At 37.0% G+C, this 14,271-nt stretch overlaps 1 protein-coding gene across 1 annotated transcript in view; it reads right to left on the reverse strand.

Moving 5' to 3' along the window:
* LOC110456917 (E3 ubiquitin-protein ligase rnf213-alpha-like) overlaps positions 1 to 14,271 on the reverse strand; it is a gene marked incomplete at its 3' end in the record, with an annotated part of 132,105 nt that overhangs the window by 20,058 nt on the left and 97,776 nt on the right. The window contains exons 14-20 of the mRNA XM_021507975.1: positions 13,440 to 13,529; positions 11,472 to 11,652; positions 9,277 to 9,585; positions 7,049 to 7,623; positions 6,080 to 6,233; positions 4,252 to 4,472; positions 1,798 to 1,950 (exon numbers count right to left, since the gene is read on the reverse strand). Of these exons, the coding sequence (XP_021363650.1) occupies positions 1,798 to 1,950; positions 4,252 to 4,472; positions 6,080 to 6,233; positions 7,049 to 7,623; positions 9,277 to 9,585; positions 11,472 to 11,652; positions 13,440 to 13,529 (1,683 nt within the window). The remainder of the gene's footprint in view (positions 1 to 1,797; positions 1,951 to 4,251; positions 4,473 to 6,079; positions 6,234 to 7,048; positions 7,624 to 9,276; positions 9,586 to 11,471; positions 11,653 to 13,439; positions 13,530 to 14,271) is intronic.

Here is a 14,271-nt window from a genome sequence, read left to right on the forward strand (position 1 = left end):
AACCACCATTGTCCTAATATTGACTACCAACCATATGAGCTCTCTCAGAAACAGTAAAACCACCATTGTCCTAATATTGACTACCAACCATATGAGCTCTCTCAGAAACAGTAAAACCACCATTGTCCTAATATTGTTTTCACAGCAGCAATGTTCTTCTTTGATTTCCACTTTACTATTCTTGAATTTGTTCACTCACTTGAAACAATAAGCTGCATCACTTTGCATGTATCTATTTTGGCGGTATCTGTAAAGCACACCGTGCTTTGACATAGGAGCATATTTCGTATTTAGACTTGGTCTTCCTTTTAGCATTGAAAAGTTGCCACTAGTCATGAGTGCATACCATTCTAACATGAATAACTTGTGCGATTCTTGTCAGATGATGTCGAAATTTTGCACATGCATTGTTCTTTAAATGGTGTTGCAGTCTGCCAAGGTGGTCAAATATTTTATTGCCTGTACCACCAGTAGCTGTGTGGTGACAGAATTTATTGAATTGCCCTCGTATCTTAATCTTCTGAAGAGCAGTTTTTTCATATTCCTTTGTGTTATTAGTAAAATATTCATACTTTTTCAATTTGACTCATTTAGTTCTGGAAAATTCAGTAACTTCATATATATGGGACAACTCACTGTTTTTCAGAATTTGACAGGAAATGACTCACTTGATGAAAGAGGTAATTTGATACACCATCAGTAGAAATGTTTTCTTCATTAGGGTGGTTACCAATTGGCGAATATTTGAAATTCAAAAGAGGTGTTATGGTGTACAAATGTATAAATAATCTAGTTCCAGGATATCTTTCTAATCAATTTAATTTGTCTACCAACAGATATACTAGATCAGCATCCCAAAACTCTGTAAAGGTACCCAAACACCGTACCACATTTTATCCCAAACACTTTTTGGTACAAGGGAGCCAGATTTGGAATAATTTACCGGTTGAAGTACGACTCTCTTCCTCCTTGACAAAATTCAAACAAAATATGATTGGTAACATTAAGAATGCGGTTTAATTGTCTTTTATTTTTAGATACAGCTTTGATTTGTTTTATTTTCGCTATATTAGTGTGTATTCCGTCAGTTTTTTAGTTTTGCTACATTAGCATATATGTAAATTAGACAATTTGTCTTTTAATGAAAACCATAATGGGTTAAGCACGGAATATATTTCGTTTCTACTGTGATAATTTTATTGTAACTGTATTGAACGACCATTTAAATTATGAAATAACTGTGATATGAATTGCTGTTTTAGTAAGACCAACAATTATGTCCAAGTAGCAACGGTGATAATTATTTTATGTACATTTATTTGCTGTGATACTACTTTGTCTTTTTACTAACCAATTTTACTAACAGAGGACCCTGTGGAAGATTAGCTTTGTTAAACAGGTTTTGTATCCTCAATAAATAAAGTTTATTGTTATTATTATTATTATAGAAAAAAACAATGGAAACAAGTAACAGCTAGAAGTAAAATTTTGTTGATTCATTTTACAATACTTTACAGACATTTACTATAATTGAACAGATGTAACATAATCAATATGCAGTAGATTAGATTTGACATTTCAGACACTAATGTATGATTTAATTTTCAAATTTAATGCATTCAGTTGACTTAAGTTGATTTTTATTTTTTTATATTTCATAATTGTTAATAATTGTGAAGACGTGAACATAGGTACATTATTGCAGCATTTGGGGTAAACATGATGAGGCTGCATTTTAAGAATATTTATAATTATCAGAATTATTAGTCTCTTCTACAACATCTGTACAGTACTTACGGGTTTCTGCTCCCATTTCTGATCTGGTAAACGTCCAACCTGATAAATCCCAACAGAGTTTATTGCCGCGGTTTGTGCAAGGGAGGTAACTTCAACAGAACCATGAGCTTTTTTCACAGTCTTGAGCCACTCAATTTGTCTGTTGGTGTCACGCTGAAACAGAGGACAACTAGGAATGTAAGTCACCTTCTCTGAGGAAAACCTGTCAGGTAAATTTCATTTCAGAATAGTTCACCATTTTCTGATGAAATGTATAAATGGGTGAGGGCTTAGTAAATTGTAAGAACTTATGTGCAATACCTTTGATTATTTTATGTCTATAAAGTATGTTTGAACGAAATATAGGAGTGTGAAAAGGGTATAACTGCTATCAAAATAATGAGAGAAAAACATCACAAGTACATGGCTAGCTAGGGAATGGTCATGTGTATGAAGTTGCATAAAAAATTTGTAAAAATTTATAGATGGGGTAAAATTCATAGATGAAAAACTGTGAAAGGTTCATAACTTCTAACGACTGTGGAAATTTAAAATAAATTGCAAATAAATAACTGTAAATGGTAATGATGATGTGTAATAATTTTCATAAATATTAGTTGAGAAGGTCACGAAAAATTCTTTTGACAAAAATGAGAAAAAGGGGCATAACTCCTACTGAAAAAGTTGAAAACAAAATAAATGGCAAGTGAACAACTGTGTTGGGTACTGCTGACTCATACAAAGTTTCATAACATTTGGAAGGAAATGGTAGCAGATGTTGCTTTGAGGAAATTTTGGCCAACATTTGTAAAAACAAGCAAATTCATGGAATTTATATCCCCCGCTTGCAGGACATATTGTAGGTTAACATTATTGAGATGATGTTTAAACATGTGAGTATCAAGCTGTTGAGACATAATGTATAGCTTGAAACTTGAAGGGAAAAAAAGCCCTATACTTCATTGATTATCTGTAATTAAGCACAAATCACATCGGTTGGCAAACTTAGCATGGAGTTGGATGTGCATAAGGAATTTGGTTGAAACATCTGAACAATATCTACAGCAATTAACACACGAAAACCAAAGAGTGCCCGAGATGGATGGAAAGACAGAGGAACACAAACATTGTTATCAAGTTTGAAGGAATTTGGCTAATATTTGCTAGAGTTATTAAGCGGAAACTGCAGATAATCACGTTTTTCGTTAATCAAGGGGCCATAAATCTGCCAAATGGAGTCCGATTAAAGAGGTTGTCAAACTTGGCTGAGCCCTTAATGCGTTGAACCCTGTTACTAAGTTTGAAAACAATAAGATAATATTTGCGAAAGTTAATGAACAGAAACGGCTGATAATAACGTTTTCGCTACTCAAGGGGCTATAACTCTGCGTCGAACTTGGCCGACCCCTTAAAGCATTTAACCCTGTGACCAAGTTTGAAGAAAATCAGTTAACATTTGTTGTAGTTATTGCACGGAAACGAAGTGCGGCAGATAATGACGTTTTTCATTATTCAAGGGGCCATAACTCCACCAAATAGGGTCCACTGAAAGTGGTCATCAAACTTGGCTGAGCCCTTAAGGCATTTAACCCTGTGACCAAGTTTGAAGAAAATCGGTTAACATTTATTGTAGTTATTGCACGGAAACGAAACGTGACAGACAGACAGACAGACAGACAGACAGACAGACAGACAGACAGACAGACGGACAAACCAAAATTAATATCCCCTGTTTCGGTGAAAGCAGGGGATAAAAAAAGGCATAATTCCATAAAAAATACCAAAATATTAGTTGCACAACTTCAGAAAGTGTTGAAAACATCTGTGGAGTTTTGTGAAATTCAGCCAAACACTGCAGATGGAATTATGCAGATAAGAGTGTGTCTTCAGACAGAAAGACAAATGAACAAGCCAATTTTAGTGTTCATCCACCCTTACTTTGTTGCAGGGGGTACATCTAATTCACTTAGTGTACCTCCACCCTTACTTTGTTGCAGGGCGTACATCTAATTCACTTAGTGTACCTCCACCCTTAATTTGTTGCAGGGGGTACATCTAATTCACTTAGTGTTCCTCCACCCTTACTTTGTTGCAGGGGGTACATCTAATTCACTTAGTGTACCTCCACCCTTACTTTGTGGCAGGGGGTACATCTAATTCACTTATGAAGGGGATGTCATACAAATTTTGCATGATCTTTTAAAGCTAACAGAAATAAATTGAACAAGAATTTTTATTTAATAAATGATCTTGTACAGAACGCTGATTGTTATAAAAGGGTAGCTTGTCACTAAAATTCATAGGATTTCCCATAATGACAGATAGCTTTTTCTATCAAGGACTTACAATCATATGGAGGTTATATATACCCGATCTATATTTGATTGCTAGGGCCGTTTTTTTAATTCAATAAGTCATCAACAACAGCGCACTCATAGTAAATTTACAAAGGATTGTCAGCATGAACAAACCTACCAACTTCTTGGGGAGGTTGGGATCAGCGTCCAGTTCTTTCCATACCATCTCACATTTCTTCAGGAAATCTTTATAGCCTATGTCATCTGTGAGGTTGAAGATGAGTGGAGCATATCCCGTGGTGGCGGAGTGTAAACACCGCACCTTGTCAATCTCTATATCTCCTTCTCCAGCAGAGATACTTGCCAAATCCACAAACACTTTCAGTTCCTTCAAACCAGCTGGAAGATATATTTTTTCAACTATTTTTCAAACATTTGAAGTTTTTAAAAATCGACAGCCTTGTACACATGGCTCTATTATATATGTATTCAATTTTGTAAAATTCAATCCAGATCAAATTCATTTCTTTTAATTTTTCAATACCTTGCCCCAAAACTGTTAAAGTGAAAATTATTTTCAAGTGTGGAAGCGCTCACATAGTGCCTCTTTAGACGGGTAGACTGATCGTAGCACGAAAACTTTTATTTATTTTTATCAAACATACATTCAGTAAAGTAATCATTATGACAACATGTCCTCAATGTAGGAGGGCTTTTGTTCAACATACAATTTTCATTCAATATTTATAGACCTGCATAGATAGAGATTCATACTTTAAGGAAACATTCATATATTTTGTATATATAAATATATAATGCACACACAGAATATTATCATGTAGGAGTTTGTCCAGTATTTACATTATCAATATACATTGTAAACAAACTATTATTATTATAAACTATGTCATAATCTACTTATCAATTAATGTTCTACTTTTTATTCAGATTTCCCCCCAGTTTTATGGTTTGTGTATTGCTCTCTACATTGTTGTTTTTTTCGTTGTAAGAAATTGGGTGTAAAAAGACTGATTAAAATTGGTAAATATACTCGTTAATTAATGCAGAATTGAGCAGCACATTTTGAGGTCTAGATTACATTGGTGTTCTGTGTGACAGTTGTTGTGTTAAGTATTGGCTAAAGTCAATGAACGTATCTGTTGCAGTTGTCTTTCAGCATCAAGCTACTGCGAGTCAGTGTGATGATATTTTCACTACTGCGAGTCAGTGTGATGATATTTTCACTACTGCGAGTCAGTGTGACGATATTTTCACTACTGCGAGTCAGTGTGACGATATTTTCACTACTGCGAGTCAGTATGACAATATTTTCACTACTGCGAGTCAGTGTGACGATATTTTCACTATGGATCTATGGCAGTTGTCTTTCAGCATCAAGCTACTGCGAGTCAGTGTGGTGATATTTTCACTACTGCGAGTCAGTGTGATGATATTTTCGCTACTGCGAGTCCGTGTGACGATATTTTCACTATGTATCTATGGCAGTTTTCTTTCAGCATCAAGCTACTGCGAGTCAGTGTGACGATATTTTCACTTCTGCGAGTCAGTGTGACGATATTTTCACTACTGCGAGTCAGTGTGACAATATTTTCACTACTGCGAGTCAATGTGACGATATTTCCACTACTGCGAGTCAGTGTGACGATATTTTCACTATGTATCTATGGCAGTTGTCTTTCAGCATCAAGCTACTGCGAGTCAGTGTGACGATATTTTCACTACTGCGAGTCAGTGTGACGATATTTTCACTATGTATCTATGGCAGTTGTCTTTCAGCTTCAAGCTACTGCGAGTCAGTGCGACGATATTTTCACTTTGGCAATGGTTCAGAAACCTTTATTATTCTACATAAATATTTGTGTGTGGATATTTTCACCCAAATTTACTGAATACTAAAAAAACACAAGCATTTCCACACAGTGAAAACACTTTTATAACAACAAAGTCTACCAAGATCCATGTTTAAGTACAATAAGGTTACGTACACGGCATCGACTCCTTCAACCAGAGTATAAGTGGATCACATTTGATGAACTCTTTCAGACACTCAATATGGCGTTCGTCTACACCCCTGAGGACAGCACAGGTCTGCTTCAGGGATTGGTCCAGGGTATTCATGGCTATGTCTGTTCCACTCATCTGCAAAAAGTCATATATGCTCAAGTGGAAAAAACTATTCCTGCTGCAATCTTCTCTTAGGAATAAAATTCTTGAACAAAAAGTAACAACAAAATTTACTGATCTTCCCTTTGCTGCCAAAAATTATGATATTTGTGATTACTGTGCTTATGAAAGCCGTTAGACTTCAAATAATTGTGGGAATTGAAATTCACAAAAGAACAAAATCAAGATACAATGAACTGAGACATTTGAAACTGCTAAAATTTGGTGTATTTTGCTATAAGATTCAAGTGGTAAAAATTTGGCGTGCTAAATTTTGATGCAGTAAATTTGGGCTAGGTATGTAAGTCATGATCTAGACTGCTATCGTGTTCACAAGTAACTTGTAAACTGTTGACTTAATTTTAGTATCAAGCAATACTCTGGTCGTCCATTATGCATATTTCAGAAAGACTTTCATAAATTGGTTAAATTTATACACACATGATTTTGTGTTTAATCTTGTTACTTGAATATGACATGAAAACATCCTAATGTTACATTTATCATTAACATCCTTTGTTCATCCTCATCCAAACCATCAAACCATCAAACCATCAAAACCTAACAGAGAAAGTATTAGCTGCTTTAGTTCAATTGTCTGTAACTGTTTTGTCATATAAATACCAGCAACCACATCAAATACTTTCATTTTGAATTACATCACCAAAACATTCTGTCAGATATTAGAATTTAGAATATTAGAATACTCAACTATGCATGCAAATGAATGACAAATACCAAGTAAATGGTCCGTACAACTGGTCCAGTTCAACATGACAAGAGATACTTACAACAGACGTGATCAGCTTGATAGGTGTAAAGTCTCCCTTCAGGTCATACTTGTCCACCACCTGCAATATGATCTTGGCTCCTTCTACACATTTCGCGAGATTTCTGTACAGCTGGATCTCATCCGTACGTTCCTTTATCCAGGGTCCATTTTCATCCATCAAAGAGAACTCCCTTTCTAGTGTTGGAGAGTCCATGTTACCAAACAACTTGCTAAACTCCTGGAATGTCATGGATCCTTCTTTGAGCTTTGTCTTGACAGAGGTCCACCAAACTATGGAGGGCTGCCAAACGTGTTCAAACGTCTCTGCAATTGACAACATCTCTTCGCGTTGTCGTGCAACCTTTTGGCCTGTGCTGTCCCATTTGGTGGTGAAAACAGTACTGTTGAAACAATGTTTCATTTGTGGAATTAAATCCAGTTCTTCTGGGCTAAGCTCGAAGGCTGTAACTACTGGCTGGTATTCATTTGGGTGCATCATATCATCCAAAACTCCTGGTTTACACAGTTGCACCATTTGTACGTCATCGAGATTCTGTAAGGACCTGTATCGTCTTTCTAAAGCTTCTCTTTTTACTGAAATAGAAACAATAATTCTGGATCATCATAGTGCATCATCACTTCTTTAAATCTCACACTGTGGGCACTTGTTGCAAGAAAAGAGTGTGTAAATCTTAGAATGAGAGCTTGGAATAGTGTTTATTCATATGTATAATGTATGTACCAGCTACTCAGTATGCAGTGTAATAATAGAGTGTAGATGATAACCTACATCTAGGGACAATTGTAATCAAGTTTTGTTGATATCATTCTCAAACTCTCAGAGAAGCAGTTGCTTAAACCAATATTGCCAAATTACCCCTTTTTGACCCCACCCCTCAGCGCCCAAGGGAGTCAGCCTCCATCTCCATTTTGAATTTGAATCCCCAACATCTGGAGATGCTTATAATCAACTATGGTTGTTTTCCTTCTCCTAATTCAAGAGAGGAAGTCGCTTAAATCAATATGGCCAAATTACCTCTTTTTGGCCTCAACTCTCATCCACCTGGGGTGAGGGGGGTACAGCCCCTCCATTTGTACAATTTTGAATACCCACCACCTAGGGATGCTTCAAACCAAATATGGTTGTTATCATTCTCTTTGTTTCAGAGAAGAAGGACTAAGTGCTAAGGACGCACGCAACTAAATCAGCCAATCAGCAAATGTTTCATACAATTGTAATCCCTACCTAAACAATTTCTGGTTACATACAGCGCCTCTTGAGTAATTTCAACGGGTAATTGTTAACATATTTTGCATTGAAGGAATTCTAAAGATATTTAACTTGAGAAAAACGTACAGTTTTAGTAGATTTTAATTTATGTGATGGCGGATTGATATGGGGTCAAAAGTCGGGGTGTTCCCGTCCCATTTCACCGGTTTGGTTTGTAAACTTCTGGTTGTCAAAAGCAGATGCCTGGAGCCTTTGTCAGGATTGTATCTATAAATCTAGACAGTTGTCACTAGTGTTGAACTTCAAATATTAAAGCTATTAGCTTAAAAGCTTAGTAATGACTTATAGTAGTTTTTTTTAGTTGTTTGAGTCCTTAAACCAACGTGCTGTGTTTAAAAAAAAAAAAAAAAACAATGAGTGGAAGATGCGGCATTGTATGTCAGCCCTCCTATGCAAAGGCACTAAACTAAATAGATGGGCTACACAAAATGGTTTATATTCATATAAAATTGAATTAAAAATTAATTAATGCATAAATAAATAAATAAAATGGGGAAATTTCCTTCAGGGGAAGGATCGTCCTTTGGCTACAATTGTATTGCAAAATCACTTGTTATATAATGTACCATTAAACAACATTATATGCATACTTGACATTAAACAACTGTTGCATTATAATATTTTAAAACTCATAAATTGTGATGCATTGTTATTAACAATGACCCAATGACTGACCTCAAATTGTGTGACTGACAATATAATTGCTTCAGTCTTGATCATCCATTCAAGTACCTCAAAGCTAGCTTTAATTTACTGACAAATGCAAGCAGTGTCAAAATCTAGCACGCCCATCAAATACATGACACCACCCATGCTGTGGCATAACAAGACAAAAATGACATTATGTTGATTATTTTGTTAATCATTTTAACAGAATTTTGTGAAAATAATTATTACAGCATTTGAGTGTAAAATATTTCTGGTCCTGGATTTATTAATTTCAGTTTTCATAATACCTCCAAATCGACTGCACATGTCAATCAAAACTGTCACAAGACCATAAGCATTCAAAAATGCCTGCAGCTCCTTGCTCCTCAAGTCTACCAGCTGTCGGATGTATGTTGGGCCCATTTTACTATTGTTCTTTTTGCTCATCAACCTGATGAGCTTTTCAAAACGCTCGAAGTTTGCACAAATGACACTATGATCTTTCACCAGAATAGTTCCGTTCACCAGCTGTCCCATTCTATCCTCAATGGCAGTGGTTGCTTTGGTCAGCTGTAATCCACTATCATTGCTTAAGTGCTTTCCCTGCTCTTCCAAATCTGGTATAATAGTAAAAAAACGTTTTGTAATGCAATTGCAAATTTTTTATTACTATATTAAAGCCCTCTACAACGAAGTTCAGGATGGGATGGGAGGGGATGGGAGAGGGGGTATGTGTATAATCTGGAATTAGCTTGTCTGTCTGTCCTTGGATGAAAGCTTGTCCAGATAACTCCCAAAATTATTGCCCTTTTGGTACTTTCAATTTCTTTCTGGGAGTGATACATAGGGGATATACTATTACATCAAAAGGCCAACTTATAAATTTTGGGATTCAACATGGCTGCCATATGGGAACGACTGTTAATTCTATGTAAAGTGCTACCTAAAGGATAGACTTTGTATAGATTCATGATGGACGCTATGGCCTGCCTCTGATTGGCTGAGGAGTTATAGCTATAACTGGAGTTCTGTGGGTCCTACTATGACTACTACTTTGTGGCAGTGACTCATAGCTTTACAAGGTCCACTAAAGAGTTTGCATGGTACACATTTTCCTTATAAGCTTGTGAAATGTTTCTTGACAAAATTTGTAAAACCTTCCATGGTTATCAAGGGTATTAGTAGGCTTATCAGCTTACTGTTCTATTGTTCCAGCTTTCTTTCTCACAAAATGTCAACAAGAGATCCCAGAGGGATCTTTATGCCCACCATCATACCACCTTTAAAGGTTTGATTTTTTCCCTTTTCTGTTATTTGTTAGATTGAGTCAAGTAAACAGTAAATACACCTTGTGCTAACTGTTTATCAAAACTTCATAATGCTGTGTATGACACTTTCTTTCAAAGTAATGTTGTCATTTGATTGATTTACAAGCACAGGATTTAATATGCAACAAGCAGGAACATAAATTAGAAACTGGAGAAAAAAAATTCTGGTATTTGTTAGGAAATAGTGATAACAAATTTGGACTGTCGAAATCTAAGATGGCTGTCTGGTGATACATTTTTTTTCTTCTGATCAGCCTCAAATGACACATGCACAAATAAGGGCCCTATGAAAATCAACAAATGAGAAATAATGATAACAAAATTGAACTGCCAAAATTCAAGATGGTTGTCTGATGGTCATCTTATTTTTCCAATCATTATCAAAAAGAAACATGAACAATGAAGGACTATTGGAAACCTGCATGTGATATTTGAGAAAGATCACTCCAGTACTTTAACACTTACAATTTAAAACGGCCACCAGACTTTCATATTGGTTTTCTGATCAGTTCAAAATTCAACATGCATATAGCTATGGACCATGTGGAACTTACGTATAAAATTTGAGAAGGATCCCTCCAGTACTTTCTGGTAAATAGTGCTAACAATCTAACACTTAAACGAAACAGTGTTCACTTCTCAGCCATTTTTGTTTTCTGATCATTCAATATGCATAACTATTTGGACCATGGTGGACCTACTTTTGAAATGTGAAAAAGACTACTGCCATATTTTCTGAGAAATAGTGCTAAATAGTTTTAATTCTCAAAATTCAAGATCTCTGGCTATCATAAAATAGTGGGCTAACAAAGGTTCCAATAGTCCTGAATATACATATAACAAACCAGGATTTTCCATATCCTCAACAAGAGGCAAATGAACCTTAATGATCACTGAAGTTGTGATGAAGCAAAATAGTGGTTATAAAGCAAAAGGTGGCTTTCTAACTGCAGATTTCCTGACAAATCATTTATGGGGAGTTTTGTGAACATAGCAGGCACGTTATGGTTCAGATAAAATAGTGTTGAGGCCCAGTCAACCACCCAATGCCATAATATATCAATGTCCCATCATAGATGAGCATATCAAATGAATGGATATGGGTGAACAAGGTGATCATTACTTAATTGAGCAAGTGAAGACAGAGATATTACTTCAATCAATTCAATACTAACAGAACATGTCCACAAAATGTACAAATGGAGTCCACTTGAGAGCTTCTTGAAACATCTGTTCCTCTGTCATCTCTCTCCAATACTTCTCAAATACACTGGACAAGAGTTTTGCGTAGCGCTTCTTCACTTCATCCTGTGACCGAGAGCCATAGGTTGAAATGATTGATCCTTTTTCCAAAGCCTGGAATACAAATATTTGGGACTACAATATATCAATCATACTGCCACTTAAAAAAAAGGTATTTTGATATTGTGTGGAGGCAAGCATCTATAACATCAGCTCAATAGACAATTCAGGATAAGATGCACAGTTACATTATAATATACAATACAACAGGCCCAAGGGGCATAACAATATTTACTGGTTTTGAAAACACTTTTCTTTTCACAAACACCCTACATGTTATCATATGCACTAGTCGACCTCCTACTGGAAGGTCCGGTTGAGGAAGGCCAAGACCTTCCCAAACGTCTATCGGCCTGTCTACGACCGTTATAAGACCAGGTAAGAGAGACCTCTGATCTACTTGTTCGGACTAAAACGGAAGAGTTGTGGAACAAGGGAAGAAGTCAGGAACACTGCTTTTAACCCCTAGAGGGTTTGGCACTCTGCTTGCCCTTTCCTTTGGCTTTGGCCTTAAAGGTGGACTTAGCCTTAGCCGCAGACTGAGTCTGGCGAGGCCTCAACTTAGCCTTCGTCTTGGCCTGGCCCAAACTCTGAGGGGTTCCAGCCTTACCAGCAGCCGACACTTTTGAAACCAAAAGTGCTGAGGCTACTGGGTCCCCCTTAACTTCCTTCTGAATAGAAGGAAGGGCATCCCTGAAGAGCTAAGGACCCTCGAAGGGAGAGGACAAAAGCCTGGAAAGGTAAGGTTCCTCAATAGGCTTACCTTTAAGCACAGAGGCTCACCTGGTAAGAACCAAATTGGCCAGCAGTGTACACTGCAAAGCTGCAGAGGCCTTCAGACACTCTCATCAACACCTAACTCCCGGATTGGCACTTCCGATAATCAGAAAAGGGTCACCGCCAGGAAATCAAAATATGGAGTACCTAGAGAGAAAGCCGCAGGATTTTCTCCAGTTTGTGGTGTACCTGGTCAGTCGCCGGCCCTGGCCATTGTCGAAGCTCATGAGTTTCCAGCTAAGCTGGTTGACTCTCAAGTTTGGCGTTGTGAATGGCGTAGTCTAAGGACCTAACCTCAGACAAATCTGACAAACTCAACAGCAGACCAGCTGCACCAGATGCACGCAGCCTTCTCTGCCATCCTAGCATGGGCAACAGCCAAAGTCGAGGAAACAACAGAACCCTCAGGCAAAGCCTTGTGAAGGAGGTTCTGACTGAAACTCAGTCAGCACACTCCGAGGTGACAGGTTGAGGACGTCATCGTCCCTGCCCCCATTCTCCATTTCATTTCCCTCCTGACAGAAGACACTGAAGTATCTGCTGTTAAGGGCAAGTTAGAGTTCTCGAGACTGTCTGAGAAAGTCCTCTTACAAGCTCTCTTAGGCTCCGAAGGGCCAAGACCTACGAGAGGAGGGGATATTGGTCTTGGAGCGAGACGTTTTAGAGCCCTAATAGGTCTTTCAAAAACAACTTTCTCCCCAGCCCCAGAGGTGGGTTCCGCTGAGCATTCAGCGAGCCCCCAACCTGCTGAAGTAAGACCGGTCCCCAACCCTGGAGGATAACCCTAGTTGTACCCAAATCTCTAACGGAGTAGTTTCGTATTTGCGCGGGGCATTTGAAACTTTCGTTTGGTAGTTATAAAACTGGTAGTTGGAAATCATTTGCATAATAATTGGACGTGGTAAGTATTGCTTTTGATATAAAATTAGTGTTTCATGTTTGTATGAGGCATAATATTGAGAGCAGATGAACCATTAATACTTTAGGAAGTCAGAACTTTATAAAAAAAAAAGAAAATATGCAAGTTTCAAAAGTTTCTGAACACCTGCAAACTTTCATTTTACCTTGAAAGCCATTGTACTTAAGATGTCTTGTACGACACTCCCAAATTTCTCGAGATGCTCACAATAAACTGTCAGGATAACATCAAAATTCTGAAAATAAAAACAGGGAACAATGATGTACTGGAAAATTCTCTTCTAGGAATAGTCTAATATATATCAACTAGAATACTGACAGGTTAGCAAAGGCCCCCTGCCATGTGCCTGCCCCCTACCCACCAGATCTATTTTTAGTCAAATTTTATCTTGACCTTAAAAACATTTTTAAACCCCTCTATTGCACATATTCATATCATAGTGCATCACTGTGTCAAATTTCCATAATTTATTTTAGACTTTTTGGATTCCAAGATAAGGACCGTTCCCCCAACAGTCTATTTGTTTTAAATTCTTATTGCACATCTACATTTCACAGTGTGCCACCATTTTAAATTTCAGAAAGATTAGTTTTTGGTTTCCAAGATAATCCCCAGAAACACAAGAATGGAGACAGACAGACACCGTGTTTACTATAGGGCACCTGCATATCCAATGAGTGGCCCTTATGATTGCAATAGTAAACGACACTAGCCATAGCAAAATGGCAATACTTTTGTTTTCAAAGTTTAATAAAAAATGTTCAACAATTTTGGACACAATGTACATGTAGGTCACATTTAAGATAGTGTCAAAACAATATATCCCTTAACCTATAAGTAAATACATATCTTCTGCTCCCAGGAAATAATATATCTGGTGTCAGTATAGTGATTTGGTGTAGACATTTTGCTGTTCAATAGGATGAATCATAAGTGCAAGTACAATTAATTAAAAATTACTTATACCAGGAAAATCT

This window comes from Mizuhopecten yessoensis, unplaced genomic scaffold, assembly GCF_002113885.1.
Source record: "Mizuhopecten yessoensis strain PY_sf001 unplaced genomic scaffold, ASM211388v2 scaffold8949, whole genome shotgun sequence".
Taxonomy (NCBI): Eukaryota; Metazoa; Mollusca; class Bivalvia; order Pectinida; family Pectinidae; genus Mizuhopecten; species Mizuhopecten yessoensis.